Genomic DNA, 750 nt, shown 5'->3' with positions numbered 1-750 from the left:
CTCCTGTCATCCCTAGGTGCAGGAAAGCTTTGTTCCGCTGGGCGGGGCCTCAGGTGAACTGGGTTTAGCTATTGGCGGTGGGGCCGACTATGGCGAGTTCCCTTTTGTGACCGCAGCCCCTGGAGGCGGGGCCACAGTAGGAGACATAATACTAGAGATCGGTGGTACACCTGTGTTAGGGATGACACTCGGTGACGTCAGAGGAGTCCTGAACTCCTGTCCTCATCCAATCAGAATCAAGACAGTTCCGCCAGGTGAGTGATGATGTTACTTACTGGAGTAGGGTCTGGGCATTTGGTTTTCCTTCTGATTACGCTGATGACGTCTTTTTCTATCTACATGTTTGTCAGGGTCGTCTTTGTGCAAAGACCTCAGGTTGTACCTTAGCAAGTGTTTCACACCAGGATCCATGGACAGTCAACTGCAGCAGCTGATCAGAGAAAACCTGTACCTGCGCGCTGTTCCCTGTACTATACAGACACAACCATGAACACCAGCACGTGTACACACTTCGGTATTTTTTGCTCTGCTCTAATAACATCACGGCATCCTTTCCCCACAGGTACAACCAGGCAACCGCGAGATGGCGAGATCTCAGGTGTGGACTACAACTTTGTCTCCATCAAGGAGTTTTTCTCCTTGGAGGAGTCAGGAGCGCTGTTGGAGAGCGGCAAGTTCAAAGGTATGCAAAGCAAAGGTACCAAGTTCACTGTAAATACAGTACAAATAAACTTCCTTTATGTTTATGTT

The 750-nt window shown here is 49.5% G+C and overlaps 1 protein-coding gene across 1 annotated transcript; it reads left to right on the top strand.

Moving 5' to 3' along the window:
* Positions 1-16: 16 nt before the first annotated feature.
* On the top strand, positions 17-711 carry LOC103399443 (membrane-associated guanylate kinase, WW and PDZ domain-containing protein 3-like; the record flags this gene model as incomplete). Its single annotated transcript, XM_008338134.2, has 3 exons — positions 17-254; positions 351-467; positions 563-711. Coding segments are annotated over 3 exons (504 nt in total), but the record flags the coding sequence as incomplete, so codon positions are not given.
* Positions 712-750: the final 39 nt, after the last annotated feature.

The sequence above is a fragment of the Cynoglossus semilaevis genome, unplaced genomic scaffold (assembly GCF_000523025.1).
Source record: "Cynoglossus semilaevis isolate Cse_v1.0 unplaced genomic scaffold, Cse_v1.0 C19014180, whole genome shotgun sequence".
In the NCBI taxonomy this organism is placed as follows: Eukaryota; Metazoa; Chordata; class Actinopteri; order Pleuronectiformes; family Cynoglossidae; genus Cynoglossus; species Cynoglossus semilaevis.
Note: the sequence above shows the minus strand (reverse complement) of the source record. Positions and strands in the feature narration are given on the sequence as shown.